We start from the raw sequence: 26,543 nt of genomic DNA, 5'->3' as shown, positions 1-26,543 counted from the left end.
GGTCAGTGACATGACTGGTTGAATATAGAGCCCTTCACAGAGGCTGTGAAGCAGTGTTTTAGATGTTTCAAATTTGGACACTTATAAGCTGTATGCAGAACAAAAACCAAGAAATGTATATGTGGAGAAGAATACCACGGTGAGTGTAGAAAACAAGGTATCGCTCTGAAGGGCGTCCAATTTATTACTTGGACGAGACGTGGGTAAATGCGGGGGATGTTAGACGCAAACTATGGGTGGATACTTCGGTTACCTGCCCCAGGAATGCAGCAGAGGGAGGTCTATCAACAAGTATACCGGAACCCTCAAATAAAGGAAAACGAGTAATACAGTAAAGACTCGATAAGTGATCACAATTCGAGATCGCTGAGGAACATTTAGCGAACAGAAGAACCGATTCTCTAACTGTTTGTATTTTGCCGACGCGACGTCAACGTAGGCAGAGACAGTAGATAAGAGCAGATTCGGGCTGACATAAGAGTTAAACATTAAATGCCCACATATTCATGAAACAACACTAATGCAACAACATTTTTTTATTTATGCATTGTTTTTTAAATCATTGTTGCTAGCCGTCCTTTGTATTGCAACCCCCGAACTCTTAACGAATAGATCCTTTCGAACACTTATCGAGTCTTTACTGTAATAGCGCACGTTGCACAGTGGTCCCAAATCGCAAAATCCTGGCCAAAACTTCGAAAATGAATTTTTAGTTTGGAAAATGGTGAGCGTTAAATTACCGCGTTCATTCGTCACGCAGTTTTCGTGCAGTGTGCAAGAGCAAAGTTAAAAGCGAATAATTTTAAACAGACTATATTAATTTCAATTCTGCAAAATGGATGCTGTTCTTGGAAGTAAGTAGAATGTTTATTAGTACTAGTATATTTAAAATAGTTAACGATAACGATAGCTCTCCTCTGTTTTGAGGCGAAGAAAAATTTCGCAGACTATCACGACGAGATGAACGGTGATGCATTTTTCGATTGGTTTCGAAGTTTTCTGCCCATGCTACGAGATATGGTACTTATTGTAATGGATAATGCCCCATACCATAGTGTAAAAGTGGAGAGATATCCAAACATGAGTTGGGAAAAAATGCAATCATTTCATGGCTGGTGAGTAAGGGGGGAAAGGTAGAGCCCCATTACGTAATGGAGCTCACACAGAAACATAGGCGTTAAAATAATTATGTAATTGATGAATACGCCGAACAAAATGGCCATTAAATACTGTGTCTTCCCCCTTACCACTGTGAATTAAACCCCATCGAATTAGCATGGGCAAGAATTAAAGATTATGTGAGGGCGCGCAACACAAGTTATAAATTGCCTGACGTCCAGGCATTAATGATTGAAGCCATCGGAAATGTATCGGCCGAGTTATGGCAGAATTTTATTCGTCATTACTATATTGTAACGTCCCACTAACAAGAATCAGCACTTTTTCGTTTTTTACCTTTTATTATTATAATCAATTTTTATTTTAAGTCTCATACAAAATGTTTAATTAAATTTTCATTATTAATATTTAGTATTTTGTATAATTTGTATTATATATTTCTTGTAATAAATAATTTTCATTAATCGATAACACAGTCTAATGAATAAGTTGATAAGCGTATAGTCGGTAAGTCAGCCGATAAATTATCGACGAGCGACCACGTGTGCGCCAGCGCAACCCCGATGATCTCGCGGTGGGGTGAGAACCTAGAGTAGAGAGGCCGCGTAGATTAAGGAGCAGGGGCACTCGGCCGTCACGTGATGGGGAATTCCAGAAATCTAAAGGAATCCTATAATGAAAAAAAGCGCTAAGTCAGCAGAATCTGACTATAAATAGAGGCGTTCCACGCGGTATCAAAGCAGATCTTCTCTGACTTCTCTGACCAAGGAGTAAAGGTTTTATTACTTACACCTGAAAAATGGTGAGCGTTCAATTACCGCGTTCATTCGTCACGCAGTTTTCGTGCAGTGAAGTGCAGTGTGCAAGAGCAAAGTGAGACGTGAATAATTTTAAACAGACTATATTAATTTCAATTCTGCAAAATGGATGCTGTTCCTGGAAGTGAGTAGAATGTTTATTAGTACAGACAGCACTCTGGAAGTAGAGGAAAGCTTGCGCTGAATTGCTTAGGCAACTATAGAGCGCGAGAGTAGCTTTATCCTTCTCTTCCAGTGGTGACGTACGAGACTTCGGATCTGTGGACACCCTACTCATGTTACGCAACGTGTTGATCAGGTGTTTCTACTAAGCCATACCCAAGTATATAGAGCTAGTAAGGAGCGGAGCTCCTTGAAATGGCGTGTTTCATTTATCGATAACTCAGTCTATTAAATGAGTCGATAAGCGTAGAGTCGGTAAGTAGGCCGATAAAACAGAATATCGATAAATTATCGACGAGCGACCACGTGTGCGCCAGCGCAACCCCGATGATCTCGCGGTGGGGTGAGAACCTAGAGTAGAGAGGCCGCGTAGATTAAGGAGCAGGGGCACTCGGCCGTCACGTGATGGGGAATTCCAGAAATCTAAAGGAATCCTATAATGAAAAAAAGCGCTAAGTCAGCAGAACCTGACTATAAATAGAGGCGTTCCACGCGGTATCAAAGCAGATCTTCTCTGACTTCTCTGACCAAGGAGTAAAGGTTTTATTACTTACACCTGAAAAATGGTGAGCGTTCAATTACCGCGTTCATTCGTCACGCAGTTTTCGTGCAGTGAAGTGCAATGTGCAAGAGCAAAGTGAAATGTGAATAATTTTAAACAGACCATATCAATTTCAATTCTGCAAAATGGATGCTGTTCTTGGAAGTAAGTAGAATGTTTATTAGTACAGACAGCACTCTGGAAGTAGAGGAAAGCTTGCGCTGAATTGCTTAGGCAACTATAGAGCGCGAGAGTAGCTTTATCCTTCTCTTCCAGTGGTGACGTACGAGACTTCGGATCTGTGGACACCCTACTCATGGTACGCAACGTGTTGATCAGGTGTTTCTACTAAGCCATACCCAAGTATAAAGAGCTAGCGAGGGGCGGAGCTCCTTGAAATGGCCTGTTTCATTTATCGGTAACTCAGTCTATTAAATGAGTCGATAAGCGTAGAGTCGGTAAGTAGGCCGATAAAACAGAATATCGATAAATTATCGACGAGCGACCACGTGTGCGCCAGCGCAACCCCGATGATCTCGCGGTGGGGTGAGAACCTAAAGTAGAGAGGCCGCGTAGATTAAGGAGCAGGGGCACTCGGCCGTCACGTGATGGGGAATTCCAGAAATCTAAAGGAATCCTATAATGAAAAAAAGCGCTAAGTCAGCAGAATCTGACTATAAATAGAGGCGTTCCACGCGGTATCAAAGCAGATATTCTCTGACTTCTCTGACCAAGGAGTAAAGGTTTTATTACTTACACCTGAAAAATGGTGAGCGTTCAATTACCGCGTTCATTCGTCACGCAGTTTTCGTGCAGTGAAGTGCAATGTGCAAGAGCAAAGTGAGACGTGAATAATTTTAAACAGACTATATTAATTTCAATTCTGCAAAATGGATGCTGTTCCTGGAAGTAAGTAGAATGTTTATTAGTACAGACAACACTCTGGAAGTAGAGGAAAGCTTGCGCTGAATTGCTTAGGCAACTATAGTTGCTATATAGAACCGCTGTCCCTATACGTCGGTGCAGTGACGTACCTATCGTTGGGTTGTTACATATTTGTAAACAGGTGGGTAGAAGGTAGAAAACAACCAGAACAAATTTTCATTGTAAAGTATTGGTAGCAAGGTGTAGAGGAAGTGTGGTCTTTCACAAACCATGAAGAGATGATTGATGATGTGCACTTCTTAATTATTACCTTCCACAACAGAGATGCAGTGATCCACAAGATAATGAAAAAGAGTCAGAGAGCTTTTATAGACATAATGGAAATGTTATGTGAGACTAGAAAAATTCAGCAACGAAGACCAAACAGCCTCTTCATATCTCACCCTCGAAATTCAAAGAACAGTAAGGAGGCTGACCGAGAATCGCATGGACATAGATACTTCAGTCAAACTCGAAAAAAGATGGGCACAAATTCTCCACGAATCAATTGATGGCAAAGGACTCAGAGAGTCTCGAAAGGTCCCACAACAACATCAGTGGGTATCTGATGGGAACCGATTTCTCAGTGGGAAAGACTATGTGCAAGCTATAAGGCTAAGAATTAACGCAATGCCCACTAGATCTAGAACGTCACGCGGTCGCAGAGCAAACCGCTGTTGCAGAGCTGGCTGCAACGCAGTGGAGACATTGAACCATATACTTCAGCAATGTCACCGTACGCACAGAGCCAGAATTGAAAGGCATAATGCCGTTGCGGCATACATGAAAAGAGCTCTTAAAAAGAAGTGCGAACAGGTTGATGAGGAGCCTCACTTTAACACCGGTGAAGGACTCAAAAAGCCTGACCTTGTCTCCAAACAAGGCGACACAGCCCTTGTTCTTGACGTTCAAGTAGTCAGCGAGCACATAGATCTTGACACTGCCCACAACACCAAAAAGGAGAAATACAAACAGTTAAGCGATGCCATTAAGGAACGATACAGAGTAAATAATGTATCATACGTGCACTACTTAATTATTACCTTCCTCAATAGGGGTGCAGTGGTTCATAAAATAATGAAAGAGTCAGAGAGCTTTTATAGACATAATTAAATGTTATGCTCAAAATATAACATAAGAGCAGTGGAGGCTTCATCAGGGAGGAGGACACAAATTCTGGCACCTGAGGTTATGACCCTACCAAGAATTGATGCAATCTCCTTTTATAATAAAAATCATCAAAGATGAACCGGCTCAAAGCATTTCGAAAGCCAATATCCATCAAAAAAAGGTGATGCTGTCTGTTTGGTGGGATTTCAAAGGAATCGTTTTTTTGAGCTTTTACCGGATAATACAACAATTAATTCGGAAGTCTACTAGCCATCAGCTGGAGAAACTGAATGATGCACTTCAACAGAAAAGGCCAGAATTAATCAACAGAAAAGGTGTAGTGTTCCACCAAGATAATGCGAGACCTCATACAAGTTTGGTCACTCGCCAAAAGCTTTTACAGCTTGAATGGGATATACTGCCACACCCACCCTACTCTCCAGATCTCGCACCTTCGGATTATTATTTGTTCCGTTCACTGCAAAATTATTTAGACGGTAAAACATTTTATTCAAATGAGGAGGTCAAAAATCACCTAGATCAGTTTCTTGCCAGCAAAGAGCAGAAATTTTATGAGCGCGGAATTATGCTACTGCCAGAGAGATGGCAAAAAGTATTGGAAAAGAATGGCCAATATATAATTTAATAAAATATTTATTTATTATACGAAAATTGTTTTTAATTTTCACAAAAAAAAACTAAATTACTTTCCGAACGTGTAGTAACAATAATATCCGAAAGCGCAATTCGTTTAATTCATTCAACTCTATGGGTGGTTTGGAAAACATTCGTTTGGACCGGCGTTTAACATCATGTCTATTATTGATCCGCTGCAGGTCAATCGCGAGTGGCAGCTAGGCGTGCTAAAGAATATATGGTACCTATGTGCATCATGGACGAAAGTCAGGGATGGTCCGATATTGTCCAGGAGCTTTGAACATTGTATGAGATCAAGGTAATGGTACGCCCCGGAGAAACTCATGAACTTAGCTGAAGAGACGGCTCACATTACACTAGCTACCTATACTCTGATGCACGTATTCCGGGACGTGTACACTGAGTTGCATTGAACTTGTCGCAGTGAAGTTGGCTACAAATTCACTAACGCATTCACGCAGCGTCGGTGAGCCAATGGCGAGATCGATTCACCGACGCTGCGGCGTGAATGTGTTAGTGAATTTGTCGCAGTGAAGTTGGCTACAAATTCACTAACACATTCAGGCCGCGTCGGTGAGTCAATGGCGAGATCGGTTCACCGACGCTGCGGCGTGAATGTGTTAGTGAATTTGTAGCCAACTTCACTGCGACAAGTTCAATGCAACTCAGTGTACACTGAGTCCCATCGAAGTTGTCGAGTGAAGTTGGCCACGCATTCACTCACCGACGCGGCGTGAATGCGTTAGTGAATTTGTAGCCAACTTCACTAACCCATTCACGCCGCGTCGGTGAGCCGATGCGCCTCACCTAACGGCTCACCGACGCGGGGTAAATGTGTTTGTGCGCCAACTTCACTGCGACAACTTCGATGGGACTCGGTGTACCAGGACGAGCTACATCCGGCTAACATGACACTAGCAGCTAACTGGGATGTGGCTCTGCTTGGCAAGTACTTGGCTGGTCTGGTAGAGGGGCCTATCAAGATATTTCCCATAGAAATACATTCCAAAGACCCTACTCCACTAACCATTACTCGTGCTGGCTGGACACGTAGAAACCTGCCACCCGAAAGAGTACCGAGACCTAAGTATGACGCGATCAAAGGTAAGAGAGAATCACTATCTGACAAACAACTCTAAACTAAAATACATAAAGAACACCGAGGACTCAGTGAGAGAGAGAGAACTCGCGACGTTACAGTGAACACAACACGGTCCTGATCCCCATCGCCATTCGGGTGGTTTCAGCATCAACGACAAAAGACAATCAGAATCCAACATGGCTGAAGAGAAGATGGAAATAGAGGAAAACAAAAAAAAGGAGAAGAAGATTTACCAGATTTGCGCCGTTTGCGGTTAAACTCAAGTTAAAGTGACTGGTAAGTTTTATTAACGATTATTTTAAAAACATATGTATAATTATAAATAGTCCCCAAAAAATGAACTCTACTAATAAAAATTCTTGTGCAAGTAATCGTTGTTCATTATTGGAAAAATGATTTTTTGAGAATATTTACTGACAGTATGTTAAATAAAATATACTTAGATTATATTTAGATATAATGAAATTTGTTAATAATAAGAGAAAATATAAAATATATTTTATTATTATTATTAATTTTGTATCAAGACATTTATGTAATGCGAATTTTAATAATTATTCCAGATAAACATAGAAGAAATTGACGTTGCCTTAGGTGAATTTTTCTTTGGATGCAACATTCCACTGAATGTTGTAGAATCTCCACGATCTAAAAGATTTCTACAGCTACAAAACTCAAGTTACCGTCTACCGACAAGTTTCACGTCTTTATTCTAATTAGAGGGTAAGATATAACTGCGGAACTCCCTGATTTTAATAATAAATATCGTAAATAAAGATCTATGGATAACTACGTCTGGTTGGTATCTATAGTACATAACGTTATGTAGAGATGGCGCCACTTGGAATATAATTGTGGCGGCCGCTGTCGATAAAACAGATTGAAGAATTTTCTCACAGCCAACTTTTTTTAACAACGTTTATTGTTCTTTTGTTATTTTTAAACAAATCAGAATTAATTTTGTAACCATTCATTCTTCACTGAGCAATTAAAACTAAAACACGTATCTGCATTTATAACAACATTTTCAAATATATATTTTCAATATTAAAACTCTAACTACTCATTTCATACATGGAATAAATTTTCCATATAATTGTGGCGGCCATTGTCGATAAAGAAGAATGCAGCTGTTGTAGAATTCTCACCGCCACCTTTTACTGTCTCGTTTATTGTTCATTTATTATTTTTAAAGAAATTGGAATAACTTTTATAACTATTCCTCATAAAGCAATTCAAACTGAAAGACGTATCCTCTATTATAACAATATTTTCAAATATATACATTTCACAATTTGAGCTTTAACCATTCATTTCAAATATGGAATAAGTCCTCCATATTTATTGGTGACCCCGACGTGATATTAAAAAAAGGAAACATACGACGACAATTGAAAACAACAAGGAAGAAGAAAAATCAAAATTTTCTCAGAAAATGTTTTATTCGCCAGTACACGAGAGAAGGCTGCAGATGGAATCAGAAGAAGCGGCGGCAGTACCTCAACCACCAACTTTTCAAATCCAATTTATCCAAGCTCTCCTGAAGCTGAACTTGCATTTGAAGATTGCAAAAGCAATTCGACAACGGCCGCCACATAATTGTGGCGGCCGACGTCAATATCGGTTAAGAAGATATTAAAATTCACGGACCTAATTAATTGTAATACATGTAACATAGCTTGTAAGTCTTCTTTAGCTTCCTAAAAGAATTTAATAGATTCATTAAAATTCATGGACCTGATTAATTGTAGTACATGTGACATAATTTGTAAGTCAGTACTTTCCCTAAGAAAATTAGATAATCTAAGGAAAATGTAGATTTAGCCTAAGAATAGTTTAATGAGGGGAGTAGAAGCTGTTTTGTTCCATATTCTGAATTCTGTGGCAGGGGCTGTCTTGTCCAATGATTTATTGGCAGGTGTTCATTTGTCATGTTTAAAACAAATTGGAATTACTTTTATGAATTTTTCACTAAATCCTCAAACCATTAAGACATGTCAACCTTTCAAAATTCCCTTTTTAATAAATCTTTTAATTTGTACATCCGAATGTTTTAACTTTTAATTTTTAATATGGGATAAAACCCCATATTTTGGGTGACCCCGACGTGATTGAAAAGAGAACAAGGGAATTTAATATAGCCTAACCTAACCCAATCTACTCTACCTAATCAGTGAATTAGGCCTCTTACGCCTATCATACAACCTTGATTTTAAAAAGTGGTCAGCTTCTAGACCTGAATACAGAAAACTACAAGCAGACAAAAAATTATTAGTTCAAGCAAAATTTCGCTGCGATTTAGGGTTAATTGTAGACCGGGTTAAACAAGGATGTGGAACCTTTAACGACAGAAATTCTTCAAAAATCCTAACATCACAGCTCAAACAATGAAAACATAATACACAGATTCTCCGTCATTCTTCAGGTTATATCGTCTGGACAAAAAATTAATGTCAAAAAATTGGGTCGTTATGCTTACGAAACTGCTGAATTATTTGTAGCACTTTATCCCTATACTACATGCCCGTAACAGTACATAAGATTTTAATTCACGGAGTAAAAATTATTGAAGAGGCAATAGTCCCCATTGGACAGCTATCAGAGGAAGCTCAGGAAGCTCGTAATAAAGAATTTAGAAAATTCCGGGGATACAAGTCAAGAAAGTGGAATAGACAATCCACGAATGAAGATATCCTGCACAATTTGCTTGTAACATCTGATCCATTTATTTCATCTCTCAGACCTCGATTAGTCAAAATCATAAAACAACAGCGAATTCCTGAAGCAATGGAACTCCTAATCCTAACAGTCATCGATGAAACTGTTAAAGAAGAGGAAACACTCCAATGGATATCGATACATAGGTAATTAGTTTTTAAATTTATATATTTCTTACGTTTTTATATTTAATAATTAACCGTGACTACAAGTTACACCTAATAATTTTAGTACAGTATGTGTGAAAAAGGGTTAGATGTATATAGCCTTGAAGGATTGCGTCATTTTTTATCTCAGTTATTCTGCTTGACATGAATAAAAAGTGTGCAAATTTACAGAACAAAATTCTAAGCAGTTCCGAAGTTACTGGCACGTCCAGTTATTTGTCTTACTCGTTCCACTGTGCGGCGGTTAATGCAGGCCCTCCAAGCTCCACTCTTGTGAATTTGATGCAAATTTTAACTCGGCGCAGAAAATCCAGGCGGCGCTGATGTCGCTTCTCTACGTGCATACCTTGTATCACTGATTTTAACATACACAACTAAAGATATCGTGACGTCATGTTCCCGCGAAATTTGTCGCCGCGTTTATCAATTGTTTCAAAATTTAAAGAGACTAAAAAAATATGGCGATTAACCACGATTAACAGTTAGTGATACTGATTTCAATTACACATATATCATTGTTACTATTATTATTGTTATTTTTGTATAATTATAATTCTATTTCTTATATTATTTTATGTATATATATATATATTATATTTTGGGAAGAGGAAGATATGGTTATGGGACAGACTAGTATGGACGGTAATCGCGTATGGCGCCGAAGTATGTGGGTGGAGAGAATGGAGAGAAATTGAAGGGCTGCAAGAAAGGTTCCTGAGGTGGACTTTAGGGGTGGATTGGTGCACCCCAGGCTACATGCTGAGAGAAGAACTGCAAAGGCCGAAACTGAGGGTCAATATCATTTATATGTGTTTGTAGCGACACCAGCGCCGCCTGGATTTTCTGCGCGAAACTAATTTTCGTTACAGCATGAAATACGGGAGTTTGAAGGGCCTGGTTATATGTATAGGAAAAAGTTGTTCAAAATGTTCATTTCTACAACATAATTTAATAAAAATCATCGAAATCGGAGTTGCCGTCCGTAATCTAAATAATTACCCAGTTTACTCGTTATTCAATTATTTATAAAAGCTGACGTGAAAACGTGCAAAATAGAGCGCGAAGGAAAAGAAACGACTGTTGCTGAGGGAAAAATTATTTTACATTTGTTTAATGAGAAAAAACCAAAGAACACAGGTGAATAAAGGCATCAAAAAGGTACACAGAAACAAGTCACTTAATAGAAATGAAATCGGCGAAAGAGGTAAGAGGTTAGATTGACTAATGAGCTACGTGGAAAAAGTCGATATTGTAGATTAATAAACGACGTGGAATAATACGTCGATAACTGTAGATCGATTGGATGATAAACTGATAACGAAGGTAGCGACATCTAGAGGCAGACCAGAGCGGCCGCGTTAAGTCTGGCGTAGCCACGTAGTGAAGCATAGGCATAGAAGCGAACACAGAGAGAGAAAAACATAGATGAGTAAGACAGGAGAGACGGAGAGCCCAAAGGATTCCGGAAAAAGAGGAAGGCCGACTTTAGCTGATCAGCTTGGGAAGCAAAGGTCGAGCAGCCAAGGATCACTGGACCATGATAGACTGGATGTTGAATTCTTGTGAAATGATTGGAGGTGTTGGAAAACCCGTAGAAATTGATGAGTCGAAGTTTGGAAAAAGGAAATATAATCGTGGTCATTATATAGAGGGGCAATGGGTTTTTGGAGGAATTGAAAGGGAAAGTGGAATAATTTTTTTAGTGCCAGTGGAAAACAGAGATACAAAAACGCTCTTACCGATCATAAAACAATGGATCAGACCTGGTACTACAATTATATCAGATAGCTGGAAGGCGTACGACATATTAGAAAAGGAAAATATCTACACTTAAAAATCAATCATAGTGTAAATTTTGTTGATCCAAATACTGGTGCCCATACTAATTCTGTCAAAAGTACATGGAGACATACGAAACATTTTCTTCTAGAATATTGTTGATTGGTATATAATATTTTACCCATATACTTTGACCACATTTCCTTTTTACAAAAAATAATAGTATTCACATCCATTTTTAGCACAAAGGAAAATTTTCTGGGCTACTTAAGCCACTACATTTTTACCAAAAGAATGAAAGATGAACATGTAGATATTTTTGATGAAATTTTGAATGAAATTTCACAAATTTCTTTTGACTAAATAGAAAATCAGAATATACCAAATTTTGATGATTAAATCTGCTCATATTATGTAAGTACATACGTAGATTGAACGTACCGACAGTCACTTGTTTCTGTTCGTAAACGTATCAAAAACATAATATCACTTTACCCTAACCTAACTTAATTCACTGATTAGCTCATAGACATATGAAATATAGACGGTGCATAAACTGCTACTTTAGGCAAGGGGGGCTCTGATAATCGGGGCGAGGAGGGGACTCGTCTGACACCGACTTATTCCGGCAAGACTCGGTAGTATTCGGCTCACATTTTACATGTATATGGTGTATCACATGTTCACATACATAGCTGGTTATATATTAAGAAAACTGAGAAAAATTTTGCATTGTTCTGAATGCATTGAAGTATTAATGAAAGAAAATACAAACGTTAATTGTAACTTAATAAATATTAAAAACAGGGGGTCATTACTATACCCATCAGAAACGTTTGTATATGTTTGCAAACAAATTGAAAATGGATTAACCGTTTATCTACATATAAATAAAACACTGGACCAATTTAATATGAATAAGTTTATATGCGAATACAAATTCCAGTCGTGGTACTCCACGTGGCAGAGGCCATTCCGGCGGCAACCGCCGAGCAGCCCGCGACGCACGGAGGGCGTATGATCATTTTAATGATCGTATGGCCTATCAAGACTGGAGCTATGAACCAGCACCATATGACCAACGCCGGGAGGTAAACCGCCGGCCAACAAATAGGACGCGAGCGTTTAAGGAGAAGAACGCTCCTCCAAAACACGAAATGCCAGTTCAGGAGGTTAAGCCTAGTAGAGCTGAAGAAGGCATGCGGGACGAACCGATGTACGATATTGGGCCACATTCATCGTTAGTTCCTGAACAGGACTTTTTCTGCCAAAATTTTGAGTTCTCTGGAGCGATACCTCTGATCCACGAGACGTACGAGAAGATGCGAGCTGTAGATCCACGCTTGCATGAACGGCTTCCGCTGTCAATGTTTACACACGCTATGGCGTTACATATCAACCTTGAGATTGTTGAGACAGCACGGAAGTCTGGACAAAACATCCTAAATCTCCGTACCGACGCCCGCGAGATATTGCCAGATTACCAAGTCTTACCCCAGTCAATAGTTGACTACATATCGCATATCACTGATGTAGTCACACAAGATGGAAAAGAAGTAAAGCTGAATCTTCCGCCAGCGGCTATTCCACAAGCACCTTTCGAACATGACGGTGTTGCAATTGAAAGTGGGACTTTTGGTCCTATAACCGCGCACAATCATAATGTGTATGAGTGTTACATCTCACCGTATGTAACATCTGCGCGAGTATTGGCCTCTAGAGAGAATAGGCCTGAATACAGACCACTGCCCGATCAGCTAATTCCAGGCAATCTAGTACCAAATCACAATTTGCTTGGATTTGAAGCTATTGACGTTCAGAACAACAGGGCTAGATCAAGACTTGAAGGGATTCGGTTTCCGAACAATGACACACTCGAGGACCGTTTCCGATATTGTCCAACTCTACAGAACAGAGTGTATATCGTGCTCGCAGAAATGAAAGACCGTTTTAAGATGCTTGAACGGAGAAGGGAGCAAAATCCGCAAGGATTAAACATAATACCGCCTATAAAAAAGAAGATTACCAACACCAACCTAACATTTGTTGAATCGGTTGGACCAGTTAACGATAGAGCAGTTCCACTATATTCTAGAACCGTTAACGTATACAGCTTTGGCGCTCAAGGATCTGCAACAGCAAATCAATCCAATGTTGAGTGCTTCCACCGACGCCGCATTGTAGTTGGGGCTTACGCCGCCCGCGGCTTATGCTGTTTAACTGAGATTGGTAACGCTCCTGGAGGTTGGGCTGCCTCCATTAACGATAACTTTAATATGGTAGGCCTATTTACACCTGTGCTGCATCAGGATTATCTGCAGCTTCGCCAGTCCATGTTTGTCTCCCATGGGCCAGTAGGAAGCAGGTTGAACGCTCTTTCCAACTTTATAGAGCGTAATTATTATGTAAAGAAATAAAATAATGGGCCTAGATAGCCATATTATAATTCCCGGTGCGCTTAAATCCGGATGAAGATGTATAATTTTTGGAATTTTGTCACCTCACAGGAGGAACCAAAAAATGTATCGTCGAAATCTCTCCAACATGGAGATCCCGTGTTTCAAAAATAGGAAATAACATGTGTAAGCAGGAGGGTATTTTAATAAATGAATTTAGACGATTTTGAGCCGAAATATTAATAGTCGTTTGTTGGCTCTATTGTAACCGTCAGGTGGCCGGTCACTTTGATATGATGTAAAATTAAAAGAAACGTTTTGTGCATCTAATTACAGCCGAAGACGGGACCCACACCCAAAAAATAGAAGCAAATTGGCGACCGGCAAAAGACTGGATGCGTGGAAGGAGCCGCTTCCACGATGCAGATTTTGCCTATCGCCTATGCGAATTTTTGTGAAGGAGGTTCTGCAGAGGGTTAAACTTCGTCTTAGGGAACCAAAAATTAACGGGTCCAAAATATGTGTTCTTGTAGTTTTTGACCTGAAAAGTCCGAAAATGCAAGTTAGAAGTCCAGGAAACCAATAGTTTAAGAAATACAAGTGTATAAACATGTGTGTACTTGGCGTACTTTGACAGATCAGTACGATGCGATATTAACTTTTCCCCGTATCCAATCCTTTGTTTGGACTCTATTTGTTGGGTGTGAGTTCCATCAGTTCCTATCAAATCCGAGGGGATATTGATTATAAAAAAAAAAACTTAACCTTAGGTATACCGGGTTTAGGCCACCACTTATATAATTCTGTTTTACCGACGGCAACTCCACTCATTGGACAATATGGCGTCGTACTGACCTGTCAAACGTCACTAAATACGTACATTTTTATACACTTGTATTTCTTAAACTATTGGTTTCCTGGACTTCTAACTTGCATTTTCGGACTTTTCAGATCAAAAACTACAAGATTTGATAATTTATAACCAAAAATTTTTGGTCCCCCAAGACGAAGTTCAGCCAGTTTACCACAAATTGGAATTACTTTTATGAATATTCATTCCTCCAAGAATCTTCAAAGCCAAAAGACGTGTATACCTTTATATTATCACCTTCAAATGTATCATTATAATTTAAACACAAATCATTCAATTTAAAGGCTAAACTTTACCTCAAGAGCCCAAAAATTATGGCCTATTCTTTTTACCTTCTTGAAGTATTTTACGAGTAGAATCTAAAAATCCTAGTTTTAAGGCGCGGAATCCATCGGTTCAGAAGTTATACGTGTGTAAAGTGAGCGTTTTTAGCGTATTTCACGGGTTATTTCGACGCCATATTGACTTGTAGCCTGTTGCCGTCTAATGCGTGGAGTCACCGTCGGTAAAACAGAATAAGACCCCATATTTTTAAAAGGTGGCGGCGAGAATAATCTTGACAGCGCAATCTTCCTTATCGACATCGACGCCAGCCGCCGCAGGTTGTGGCGGCCGTTGTCGATAAGGAAGAATGCAGCTGTTGTCGAATTCTCACCGCCACCTTTTACTGTCTCGTTTATTGCTCATTTATTATTTTAAAAACATATTGGAATAACTTTTGTAACTATTCATTCCTCTCCAAATTCTCCAAGCCTAAAAACGTGTCAACCTTTATATCAATATTTTCAAATATATATTTTTACAATTTAAGCTTTAATCATTCATTTTAAATATGGAATAAGTCCTCCATATTTCTGGTGACCCCGACGTGATCAAAAAGAAAAAACCCGACGTGATCAAAAAGGAAAAACCGACGTGATAAAAAAAGGAAAAAAACATTCGACAACGGCCGCCACAAGGCTCCATGTTATAGCGCCATCTATTAAATGCGTTTAATGTTTTTAGTGGTTCAGCGCACAAATAAAACCATAACAACATTCAAAATGTTTAGTGTTATAATTTGCATAAATTAATTTTTGCAGGATTGATGGTGGTAATTAAGTTTTGCCAAGACAATGCATTGATTCTGAAAGATAAAGATTGCCCGACATATGGTGATAAAGCCCGAATGATCCTCAAAAAAGGCATGTATTTTTTATGATGCGAAGCAGAGTACATATACATATATGTAGATTTGATTTAACCCCCCTCCCATAGGAAAGAGAATCTGGCGGTGTCATAAAGCTGACGACGACTTCACAGAATCGGTCGGAAAAAATACGGTAATTATTGAGATTAGGTTACACCTCAGCGATTTTGACGAAATTTTTCCTATACATATAACCGCCGCTCGGCCTTAGTTTTCGAGATATTTTCGAGAAACTGTCGAAACTAACACATTGAATTCTGGCCATCCGTGTGCGTCCGTGACAACGTACGCATTAGTATCGGATCGCCGCTTTTCTACTGTTTCTGCAGGCAACAGCACGGCAACCGATGACCAATATATACCTTGTGTACTTCTGCATTCATGATTTCAATGTATCGTAGCTATGATGGCAACTGGGAATTTAATATAGCCTAATCTAACCCAATCTACTCTACCTAATCAGTAAATTAAGTTAGGTCAGGGTAAAGTAATATTCTGGTCCCCTAACGGCGACCAGACACACGTACTGAGATTCAAAATCATGAAAATTAGTTAAATTTAATTTTTAAGCCCACCCGTAATATATGCATATATATATTGATGTCGGTTGCCGTGCTGCTGCCTGCAAAAACAGTAGAAAAGCGACGATCCCATACTAATGCGTACATTGCACGGACACACACGATGGCCAGAATTTAATGCGTTAGTTTCAACATTTTTTCTAAAATATCTCGTAAATTAAGGCCGAACGGCGGTAATATGTATAAGAAAATGTTGCTCAAAATGTCTAATTTTACAACATAGTATTTAAATTTCATCAAAATCAGTGAGGTATAACCTAATCTCAATAATTATCAAAAATACACTATTTGAAGAGTCAAAATTACCAATTGAAAGAATACTTCAATTGGTCTACTAGTTTTCTCACGGTGAGACCGAATACGAATTTTTGATGAGAGAAATTGTATTGTACTGTATTGTTAGGTTATACGGACAGACAAACATAGCATTTAGAAATTAGAATATAACAATAATTAGCAAATATAACAGTATAATAGCGATTAGAAAGACTACTTACCAACGATGACGACGAATGCGAAATTTGAAATTCAACATGGCGTCGATTCTCAACGGACGCCACTATCCACGTGCTGAATTCAACATGGCGTCGATTTTTAACGGACGCCTTCCGCGACGCAAAATGTATCACAACCTACGTCATTGAAGATCCTGGAGAAGAGATGCTGCGGTTATATTAAATCTGCAGCAGGATGTCCCAGAAAAAGGCGCCGGTGTCGTTGGTTTCACACAATGTTGTATCAGCAACTGCGTAGACGAATGTGGTCAACCAACGGCAAAAACAAATGAAGAGCCGTTGTAACGAACAAAGGACGCCATATAAGAAAAACGCGTTCGTTACAGATCCACGCACTATTGTCCCGACTCGTCTAAAATATTCGAACGTAATAAAATCGTTTTCGTGACAGTGCGTAGCATGATTTCTCACTACTGCGTAAGCCTAACGAATCTCACGATCAATATCGCGTCGGGGTCACCACTGTAGGATTTTGGTCGATTCGGGAGGATGCCTGCTAGGCATTCTCCTACACCTCACTGCGTATTAACGTTTCGTGGTTAATAAAAATACACGTAATTACGGTTAAAGATAACTTTTATTTTCGCGTGCGTCTATACGCCATGCCATGCGCACTTCTTCTGCTTGCTTCTCGACGGTTCTACTCTCCCACTCCACACAGAGATGGGATATGGGGTGGGTTTTCTTGGACATGCGCAACTTTTATAGGGACGTATCTATGAGGTGGCGCAACTAGGGACTATAATTATTTTATAAATTGTTTTTTATTTTTATTAATTATATATTTATAATTATGTTCATATTTATTTGATTTTATAAATGTAGCTTTTGTTTTATGAATACTGATAAGGTTTTGATAGTTTTTCTTATCCTAGCAGCAAATGTTGGTACATATTCTTTAATTGATTCTGCCAAATAAAATATTTTATTTTTTATTATATATTTTATTTACAGTTATTTTAGAACCCGTCCCTTTCCTATACCCCCCAAAAAGGAAAAGTGTGAATGTTGTACATATATATATATATGTTATACATTCATTTTTCACAATCAAATCATAACAATTTTTACACAATGATGCAGGGTGATTAATATATCCCATTTTATTGAAATTTGTACTATACTGATGCTAAAATCGCCGCGCATGCGCAAGAAAACTCGTCCCGTGTCGCCGAGAGGTTGGTATCCATACTCTCGTAGGTTGGTACCCTTACATTTTTAAATTCGTTTGCCCGCGTGATAGAACCGTATAAGATCAAACTGGTTTAATATCATGTTTTTAATAATTAAAATTTTGAAGGAAAATTAATCATTGATTTATAGATATATACATGTATTTACAGCATAATATTGTTACATTCAAAATCAGTTTTAAACGAATTATAAAAGTAGATAGTATAGTTCACATAGATTTATTTAGCGTTTCATTCTTTTTTAATTACAATGTTTAAATTCAGTCTATCGTAAGTTACATTATTATAAAGTACAAAAGAACAATACTTGTATATACAATGGAAAGGAAATTATGTATTCATGTATCAATTCTGCCTACTATTTCAAACCATTGCCTAAGCGCATCGCTTAACACAATTGGTAAAGAATCCAAATCCCTAAGAATAATGTAAAATGGAAATGGAAAGTTGTCCATGTAAGAACGTATGCCTAATAGTTTTCCATTTTCAAAAATTGGCATCCTTATATCAAGTATTGAATCCTGAAAAAGATATCTAATTAGTATCTGATTCATTTTGTTCAATAATACATTTTATTATTGTTTCTTACTTTATTGAGAGGATTGTCAACTATTATAAAAACAAGAAAAACATTCAATAATTTGCTTCTTCTCACGGCTGCAATCACTTTCTCTATTCCTTCTGAAAATATTCCTCTACCATCTGATAAAATGGCCAGCAATTTTGCATTGTCAGAGGAACTGCTCTGAGATGCGAACATATCTATTGTAAAATCAAGTAACTGACCGATCATTGTCTTTTTCTGCTCAAATTTCATCTCTTGGATTAATCTGGAAAAATGAATTTTTAGAAATAAAGTATTTCCGACAACTAAGTAGATGATCAAATGAAAATTATGTTACACTTACCTAGCACCACTTTCATCCGTAAAGTTCTCTCCAAAAGGATGCAGAATGTTCACTCGTTCCCCAAAATTAACAACAGCAAGTTGACCGACCTCCAAATAAGTCATAGCCTTGCCAATTAATGAGAGCGACTCAAAAGCTAATTCCTTTGAATGATTATCAGCCATGCTGCTGGAATCATCGATTGCTAATACAATTTGATAATCTCTTTTCGATGGTTTGGTACGCCTCAACCATATTTTGTCTTTACGGAATTCACTGGCAATATAAGGGATCACTTTCCTCATGTTAATACGTCTGCCAGTTCTGTAGTCACCTTTTAATCTGGAGGTTAGAGTTGGTTCTAAAACTAACCGTAATTTTTCTGATAATTCTCTAGCAGCTGATTCGGTCAATGCACTGATGGAACTCCAAGCGTTTGCTGCTTCTATGGAAGATGGTTCACGAGACCATTGCCCAAGCATATTTTCAATCTCAAACCTTTTCTCTGCTATGTTATCCACAAAAGCATCGTATACCTCTATTTCAGACAGCTTTGTATGGACAGTTGATTCGTTTCCACGCAATACACGAGTCGTTTCTACTACTTCACCTTCGACTTCCCCTCCCACTTCCATCTGTTCGACATCGTCCGCAGATCTTTCTCCCCTGGCATTTGTAGATTTATCTTTCTTGCTTTCATTTACTTTCTCGGGATGTTCCTTATTTATTTCTTCTTGATTATCTGCTACCGTATCGTCGTGCATTTTAATATCATCATCCTCCTCCTCCTCCTCCTCTTCCAATTTATCGTCCACATTTGATGCTTGTTTCCTAACCTGTTCTTCGGTTGCAGCGTCGAAAACGTAGTCGTCAAATTTTTCTGTACTTTTTATATGTTCGTAAACTTGGCTTTCACCACCGACTTCGTTATTCTCTTTTTCTTCATTGTTATCTAATTCTTGACGAGTTGGTGCAGTTTTCATCTTCTTTATAGAAGGCTGAACTTCGTCATCGAGTAAACTACGATTTTCATCACTTTCGCCTGGTTTTCTTCGTTTTTTAACGGGATTGGATTTTTCTTCACCAGAAACAGGAGCGTTTTCTTCTTGTTTGGATCCGGAATGTCCTTCGCGCTTTTCTGTTTGCGACTGGCCAGTTCCTTTATCCTTCTTATCATCAGCGATATTGTCTGTGGAATCAGTTTCCATGTTTTCGTTGTTCAATTGACTTTCCACCGCATCCCTGGAACCATCCTTCTTCGATTCAACTTCTTGGGAAGCATCAACTTCTTTGCTACCTGCATCGATGCTTGCCTGTGCTTTATCTTCTTCTAGTTCTTTCTCTTCCTCCATTTTTTCTTCCTTCTTATCTTCTTCAACGTTTCTATCTCTTTCGTCTCTTCTCTTGTCAGGTTCCATGTTTGAATCTTCTTCCTTTTCCTGTTCATCTTCATCAGCAGAAGAATCCTGTTGCTCGTCTTCATTTAAATCTTCTTGTTTTTCAGCTTCCTCGTCTTCTTTCTCTTCAGGTACCTTGGTTTCTTTCATTTGATCAATGTCGAACGGGTTCTCTTCGTTTTCAGGATTATCTTCCTTCATTTCTTCGTCCAGATTCATCTCTTCTGGAAGATCAAAAGATTCTGGCTCAATTTCTGGTTGATGTTTTCCATGGTAAGGATCTATCTGATCATCGTCCACTTCAGGTTCTTCAAATTCATTTATTTCCTTCTTTTCTTCTTCCTTTCTTTGCCCTTCGCTGTCTCTTTCTTGCTCTTCATTCTCAGTTTTATTCTCATCACCGTCTTTTGCACTTAGCTCTTCTTGTCCAGTTTTCTCACCGCTTCCTTTCTCTTCCTTCTTATCATCTTCATTTTCATCATTGTTTTCCTCCTCTTCATCCTCGTCTTTCCAAATTTCTTCGTCAAGCTTCTCTGCATTTTCATCAGTTTCACCCATCTCCTTATCAAGGTCCTCTTCCTCTTCCTTATCCTCATCCTCATCCTCACCTTTCTCCAGATTTTGCAAATGGCTATCGAAGTTTTCTGACATTTCGATACCCTTCTCTTCTTCCTTCATGTCTCTCTTATCCTCATCTTTCTCTTCTTCGTTTGGACCTTTCGCGTCTTCTAACTGATCCTCTGATTCTATTTTCTCAGAAACATCTTTCTGACCTTCTCCCTCGGCTAAACCCATTCCACCTTCAGCTGTACCACCTTCCTGATCATCCTCAGGTGCATCTGTGTTCTCCGGTTGACAGAAACCATTTCTGGCCAAATCGAGGAAGACATTCAGCTGAAGATAAAGGAACTTGCAGGTCAACCGAAAAGATGCCACCTGTTCGTGTAGGTAGTAATGGAGGAACAAGGTGTACTGCTCTAAAAGAGGCAAATGTTGCACGAGTAACCTAAAAAATAAAGCATGAAGTAATCAATTTTATATTAAAAATTGTTGTATAATAACGTATACGATTTATTACCTTACACATTTATTTGCAGACTCGACATCAGATTCAAAAATAATCTGCAATAATTCTCCAAATACTTGTGATATTTTATTTAGTCGCAAATTTGAAATATTTTTCTTCAAGGACTCTATCAATTTCTCAGTTATAAGATTTTCTTCAAAATCTTCTTTTTGGGAATCAATTGTTTCTTCACTGGATGCCTGATTACCTTGAACCTTCTTTTGAATGACAAGAAGAATTTGTGTTATTAATACATCCAACTTTTCTTCGTATTCTTCCATTATTTTAGGCTCATTTGCCTCTTCCACCACTGTGGCAAGCGTTGATTTCAATAAATTATTACCCTCCTCAATTTTATCTATTAAGAAATTCAAATTTTCAGCGATGGGATGATCAACTGTGAAAGTGATTTTAAGATCAACTAATTTCTCTTTAACTTCTGTGATTTTCTGGTAACCTGTCTGAAGAAAATCTATGTGTCTCTGATGATACAGGAAAATCTGGTCTGATTTTTCAACCCTTTTTGAAATCATCATCCAGGAGTGTAACTGGTTTGTTATAGTTTTTATTAAATTCAAAGAATTCTGCATCCAAATAATTGAATTTCTGCAAATATTATTCTCTTTCAGAACAGGTATTGCAGTTTCATTTAAATCAAGATTTTCTTCAGCGAGGGATTCCATTGGACAACTTTCCAAGTATATCAGAATTTGTTCCATGGATATTTGTAACACTTCTAACAATTCTTGGAAGTTACTCATAATAATCTGCAAGCTTTTCTGTTTTGGAATGTTTATTCTTTCCGTCTCCTTTGAAACTTGACTGCAAATCTTTGAGTCCTCCAACATCAGCGCAAGGTTTGATATTTGAATTCTGAATGGGAGAAAATGTTGAAAGAAATCAGCGATCGTTTCTTTTTGTCGATGAGCCAACAAAACGAGATGTATCGACAGTCCACGACAACGTTCAGCATTTTGCATACCAATGTCGCTTTTTCCAGAATCCAAAATACCGTTTAGGAAATTCAATTTGATCAATGATTCGTAATAATACTTATCACAGCTGGACCACTCTTCGATCAGTCCCTCTTCAACGTTCTCTGTTTTTTTTCTTGCAATCAGTTTGAATCTCTGAATTTCCTTCAGATCCAAAGGAGTAGCAGCAAAATTGTTGATTAAGTCTTTTCTATTCTTCCAAGTGAGAACTCCAATTCTATAAGAAATTCCAAGTCGACTCAGTGTTTTGAAATAATTAGCCAGTGCCATTTTCTTCTGTTGCAGCATGCTTTTTAACAGTGATTGTTGTTTTCCTTTTGTCAGAGTCTTGTCTACTTCCATATTCTTCAACCTGTTGCTCTCCTCTATGTTATCTTCTATAAAAGTTTCAATGTCCTGTCTAATTTGTAAATAATTACTTTTAACAATTATATATTCACAGAACTTGCGAGCTTTCTGAGTTAGCTTCTCAATTTTCAACTTTTTGCCCTCCAGGTCCATCAAGAATTCGGATGGACCCAGCTCTCTTCTGGTACACGTCTCCGCGATTCCTACTTTACCTTTCAACGATAAGTAGGACGCAACGTTCTCCCGCAGACCCTTCTGAAATTCTTTAACAAACTTGTGCAAGGTTCTTCGCGTCTTTTCGGCGGTGTTCCTTACAGACCAATAACTTATGTCGTTCCATCTTGTTATTTTGATGGTGTCCTTCAATTTCTTGGCGATGGGTTCTTTCAAAACTTTGATCTTGTTCTGGACATCGTTCAGGAACTGAGTATAGTAAAAGTAAACGTTCCAAAATATTGCAGACAATTCTTTCTGTCTCTCAGTTTCCTTGAAATAGCTGACATGACAATAAAACATATAGACCAATTCAAGTCTTGTTTCAAATTCTATCAAAGGTGATTCCGTTAAGAAGCGTCCTAAATTCTCAATTATTTTTTCCTTTGAAACAGTCTCAGTTGTCTGGGAATCTTTTAATTCTCCTTCTTCTTCCACAAGATACTGATCAACCAAATCGAACAAGAAGAACCACCACTTTGAGGCGTCAGTTTTTAAACGATCCTCAAGAACTTCCAAAGAATCCTTCCACCTTGAAATCTCTAATTTCCTCCAACGAAGAATTCTTTCGCCAAAGGACTCGATGAATCCTGACAAGCTAACGTCGGAACGAGCGTTCTCTTCCCATTGTTGAATCTTTGTCAACAGTAATTCAGCGCCAACTAAAAATCTGGATAAGGACGAATCAACGGAGAAGCTAAATATCCTATCGATGATCAATCTGATCGAATTTAAAATCGGATTTTCAGGCCACTCCTTTAACAGATCACGAATCCTTCCGGCAAGTCCGTCGAACAATGGTTGGCATTCCTCGATTTCCGGAATGTTCGAATCTCTGTAAAAATCATACACCTCTGAGTGACTTTTTCTGTCGTCAAAAGTGGATTTCTGTGAAATTAGTACGTTTAAGCTGCATATCAATTTCGAGGAACGATTTTCAGGATAAGTTCTCATCGTAGAACCGAACATTTCAAATCTTTCTGCCAGAGGTTTGATGAAACTTGGTTTCAAACTGTTCTCTGGTCTTTCAGAATTTCTCAGGATGTTCCAGTGAATTTCTTGAACCCTCCTGGCATCTTTTATGGATATCAATTCAACGAACGAATCGTCTTCATTCTGGAGAGTTTCCGGGATTCTCTGTAACTCTGGGAAGTCTTGCTGGTACCCTGGGAACATTTCAGCCAGTTCTAAAAAGTCTTGCTGATATCCTGGGAAGATTTTCCTGAAATCCAATTCGTCCTCTTCCTTAGATTCAAATTTCGTTCTAAAAAGACTCTGTTTCTCTTTCATCTCTTCTTCCCTCCTTTCTTCTTGATCCTTCCAGAGGATTCGAATTTTCAATAAAATCTTATTCAATTCACCCCAGAATGACTGCGACCGATCAACGGCGAACAGAGAGAAATTTTCAAGCTCTTTCAACGCGATATTAGCCATCTTGAATCTGTATTTCTGAATGGATTTCGATTTTTTATCTTCGCTCAAATCGAAGATCAATTTCTCCGAGGAACAGAGCTTCGCTAAGTTTATGTAGTTCTGCTGGCAGACTCCAGTAACTGGAAAGCGGAGAAGGTTGTAACAAATGTCGCTGTTAGAAGTGCGAGCCTGTATGTTTGATAATTCGTGGATAAAAATTGATATTCCATGGTGTAAATTCGAAATGGCAAAAATCATTGGTGAAACTAGATCTGGGAAACCGTTTAAAAAGTTCTTCTCCAATTTTCCAGAGAACCTTTCCAATGATTTCTTCCAAATGACAGCTTCTTGTAGCTTTTCTCTAATTTGATTAAAGGACTCTTTTTTATCACATTTCAATTCAAGTAAATCATTTAAATGTTTAACGTGTTTGAAGACCGATTCAAACGAACCTATGTTCTTTGAGAAATTCTCAATTTCTTCCCTCAAACTTTGGAAAGTCAACGTTGGTCTCACCGCATGGAAATCTTCAAAACTTTTCATCTCATTCGATAATTCTTTTAAACGATCGACTCTTGATTGTTTTTTTTCTTTTGATAAATTAATTCCAAGAATGGTACACTGCAGATTTTCGATACACATTAAACGTTCTAGGTCTGAAATATTTTCTTTCATGTACTTTGATTTTAGAGCTACTTTCTGAACTGGATCTATGGATCCTAGATCATGGAAGATGAAGATTTGTAAGTGACCAAGAATCAACCAGCCTTTTCCTCTTTCCAAGACGTTGTTTTCATTTTTCAAATTTTCTTTTATTTCCATTAATAATTTTATTGGTTCGAAGAAACGATTCTTTAGGTCTCTCTGCTCTTCTTCGTTCAATGTTAATGCAAAACTGTCTGTGACTTTGTTGATGGCTGTGGTATAATAATTTATGTAGAATTCTAAAAGAACAGAATCATTTGTGGATATGCTGAATTCATTTGAATTTAACACCAAAGAATTTTTCCATAGCAATGTTTGGATTGTTTTCAAAAGTTTCTTTTGATTTTTATAATTTCCAAAATTGATCATCTCTTTTCTATTTCCAGTATTTGTTAGGAACAATTCAAAGATCAGGTTGCAAAGAGTTGCTTTATCAATGAAATTTGGCTGGAAAAAGTGTATAGTGTTAAATTAATAATCAGTGTTTAATAATTCTAAAAAGCTAAAAATGATTATTTAGAAACAGTACCTGAAAAATATTTAAACTGTCTTCGCAATCTGTTTCTCTGTGATCGTACCAATGTAAAAGCACGTCTGAATTTTTCACAGCGAAAGATCTTTCTGAAAATTCTTCGGCCGAGGAAAATAATTCAGGAAGCAAAGAAATTCTTCGTTTCGATAAAATGTCATCAGAGTTCAATGCTTTTATTAAAGCAATTAAATGTATCGGTATCGTTGGTACTTCTTCAAATTTTCTGAATACAGTTTCCTTATATATTCTTCCTACATTTTGTTCAAAATTCCCACGAATTTCTTCGCAAAGTTTTCTTTGGAAGCGATAAGTGAAAAGCATAAAGAAAAATTCATAAATGGGCCATATTTCAATTTCTGTAGAATTATTAATTGTTGCTACAGAATTGTCGTCGAGTTCTTTAAGCTCAGTAATTTTCGCACCGAGTTCATCGACTTCCGATAAATCTTCAGTTTTATTTGTTTCATTATTTTTGAAATTATGAATAAAAATATTCATTACTCTCTCCCTTGCTGTCAAATTCTCCTCAAGTCCTACTGAAACAATTTTCAACCGCGTTTTTGACAAATCAACTAAATCTTCTTCGACGATTTCCAGTTTCTTTAAAACTGCTCGTAAATTTTCATGGAAAGTCATCGAATCTTCGGAAAAGTGTGGCGATGGAATCGGCAGAAGTTTCTTAACTTTCTTCCGAATTTTTCTAAATTTATCTGCATCGACCATCAAGTTTAAAAATTTCTTTGAAAAATTTGTCAATTTTTTCTCTACACTGGAGTTGCAACGTTTCACATCAAGAAGCTGAAAAAGTTTCTTGAAAAATTTGTTCAGCCATTTATAATGGACCTTTAACGATGAAGAGATTTCTCGTAGATCGAGAAATATACCTTTTGATTTATCTACTAATTCGATCGTTCCTAAATTATAAAATCTTTGAAACCATTTCAAATCTTCCCGCAATTCGATGTACTTTTTATCGTTTATCGATAAGTTATCGACGCGAAATACCATGTCGATAACCTTCGCACTTTGTTCGATCAATTCTATGAATTTCAGAATTAATGGTTCATTCTTCAGGTTGGACGCTAGTTTCCCTAAAAAAGATTAAAACTGAATTTGTTATAAAAATTGTATGCAATTTTAAGAAT

At 37.9% G+C, this 26,543-nt stretch overlaps 1 protein-coding gene and 1 long non-coding RNA gene across 3 annotated transcripts in view; both read right to left on the bottom strand.

Annotated features, from left to right (window-relative positions):
• Positions 1–2,251: 2,251 nt before the first annotated feature.
• On the bottom strand, positions 2,252–3,933 carry LOC123988582. Its single transcript, XR_006830187.1, has 3 exons — positions 3,398–3,933; positions 2,654–3,277; positions 2,252–2,533 (listed from the first exon to the last, which is right to left on the bottom strand). It is a non-coding gene; the product is annotated as an uncharacterized LOC123988582 (long non-coding RNA).
• A 14,112-nt stretch (positions 3,934–18,045) lies between these two features.
• Positions 18,046–26,543, bottom strand: part of LOC114879500 (midasin) — a 66,045-nt gene continuing 57,547 nt past the window's right edge. For both annotated transcript variants that reach the window (XM_029194474.2, XM_029194475.2), the window contains 5 exons: positions 25,396–26,489; positions 21,205–25,313; positions 18,751–21,132; positions 18,432–18,672; positions 18,046–18,363 (listed from right to left, as the gene is read on the bottom strand). In XM_029194474.2, coding sequence (XP_029050307.2) covers positions 18,181–18,363; positions 18,432–18,672; positions 18,751–21,132; positions 21,205–25,313; positions 25,396–26,489 — 8,009 coding nt within the window. In that variant the 3' untranslated portion in view covers positions 18,046–18,180. The remainder of the gene's footprint in view (positions 18,364–18,431; positions 18,673–18,750; positions 21,133–21,204; positions 25,314–25,395; positions 26,490–26,543) is intronic.

Source organism: Osmia bicornis, chromosome 16, assembly GCF_907164935.1.
Source record: "Osmia bicornis bicornis chromosome 16, iOsmBic2.1, whole genome shotgun sequence".
NCBI lineage: Eukaryota > Metazoa > Arthropoda > Insecta > Hymenoptera > Megachilidae > Osmia > Osmia bicornis.
Note: the sequence above shows the minus strand (reverse complement) of the source record. Positions and strands in the feature narration are given on the sequence as shown.